Raw genomic sequence first — 1,683 nt, 5'->3', positions numbered from 1 at the left:
CGCGGCTCTCGGCGGAGCCGCCGCGGAACTCCGCGGGCAGGGGATCCCTCCTTCCGCGGAGAGGGGCAGGGAGCGGGAGAGGGGAGGAGAGAGGCTTTTCGGGAAACCGGGGCTAACCCCAGCCTGTACTGTATGTGCCTGCTTCTGGGAGGGTCACCGGCGTGAGGATGGGTCTAATGATCTCATCTTTCTTTTCTTCCCCGGCACTATTAGTGCTCAGATAGGCAGAATGAAGTGAAACTACGTGCAAATCATGTGTAAATTGTCTCAGTTAGGAGCCCTTTATCCGAACGTGTATCCCAGCCTGGCCCATTTACTTTCCCCCCATATCTCCTTTAGCTTTAACGAGGCTCGTTAAGATCACAATAATATTCCACCCTCTAATTGCTCATCCCATTCAACAAATATGTGCACACTGCTTTTCGCATTATTTGATCCCTTATTTAGGAGGGGTGTGGAGAGGGAGGGGGGAGAGACAGGGAGAAGGGGAAGTGCTGAGATTAGGAGTTGCAAAGATTAAGGGGAAAAAAAAAACCAACCAGGCTTTTCCACCAACCGCCCCGCTTCCCTCCCCCCCGTGCATTTGGGCGAAGTGGTAAAAACCTTCCTTACGTACTCCGTAATGATTGGCAGGGCTGACAGTGATTGGCAGGGGCTGCCATGGCAACGCCACAACGACACTCAGAAGACCAATAGAAAAGCGAAACAAAATGTTTCAGCGCTGCACTCACTGTGGATTTAGGGGAGATATTATGAGGCTGTTGTCATTAGGGCGATTGCTGTTGAATCACTGAATCCTGACTCGGCGGCGGCGCGGGGCCGGGTGTGTGTGAGTGCGCGCGTGTGTGTGTGTGCGCGTGAGTGCGTGTGCGTGTGTCCGCGTGTGCGTGTGAGTGTGTGTGCCCCCGTGCCTCTATGTGGCTGTGTGTGCGTGTGCGGGTGTGGATGCGCGCGCGGTGCGTGTGCCCTTTCCTCCCTTCTTCCTCCCTTTCTTTCTTTTCTCCTTGATTTATCTCCCCCTCTCCCCGGTCATCCCATGGTGTTCAGGTCCCCGCTAGAGCTTTATCCCAGCTCAGCTGCCCACACTCAACTTCGGAGCAAGTGGCCAGCGTCTGCGAGACGCTGGAGGCGACTGGAGACATAGAGAGGCGGCTGGGGAGGTTCCTCTGGTCGCTGCCGGTGGCGCCGGGGGCATGCGAGGCCATCAACAAGCACGAGTCCATCCTCCGCGCCAGGGCGGTGGTGGCCTTCCACACGGGCAACTTCCGAGACCTCTACCACATCCTGGAGAACCACAAATTCACCAAGGAGTCCCACGGCAAGTTGCAGGCCATGTGGCTCGAAGCGCACTACCAGGAGGCCGAGAAGCTAAGGGGTCGCCCGCTGGGGCCGGTTGATAAATACAGGGTGAGGAAGAAGTTTCCGCTGCCCAGGACCATTTGGGATGGCGAGCAGAAGACGCACTGCTTCAAGGAGAGGACTCGCAGCCTCCTGAGGGAGTGGTACCTGCAGGACCCTTACCCCAACCCCAGCAAGAAAAGGGAACTGGCTCAGGCCACGGGGCTCACCCCCACGCAAGTAGGCAACTGGTTCAAAAACCGAAGGCAAAGAGACAGAGCAGCGGCGGCTAAAAACAGGTCAGTGGGGCTGCGGGGCCCCGCTCCGGGGCGGGGGCGAGGTGGG

The 1,683-nt window shown here is 57.7% G+C and overlaps 1 protein-coding gene across 1 annotated transcript in view; it reads left to right on the top strand.

Moving 5' to 3' along the window:
• Positions 1–1,683, top strand: part of SIX3 (SIX homeobox 3) — a 6,686-nt gene that overhangs the window by 803 nt on the left and 4,200 nt on the right. The window contains 1 exon segment of the mRNA XM_009278411.1: positions 1,048–1,678. Within this exon segment, the coding sequence (XP_009276686.1) occupies positions 1,048–1,678 (631 nt within the window).

Source organism: Aptenodytes forsteri, unplaced genomic scaffold, assembly GCF_000699145.1.
Source record: "Aptenodytes forsteri isolate BGI_AS27 unplaced genomic scaffold, ASM69914v1 Scaffold130, whole genome shotgun sequence".
Lineage (NCBI taxonomy): Eukaryota > Metazoa > Chordata > Aves > Sphenisciformes > Spheniscidae > Aptenodytes > Aptenodytes forsteri.
This window is presented reverse-complemented; position numbering and strand designations above follow the sequence as displayed.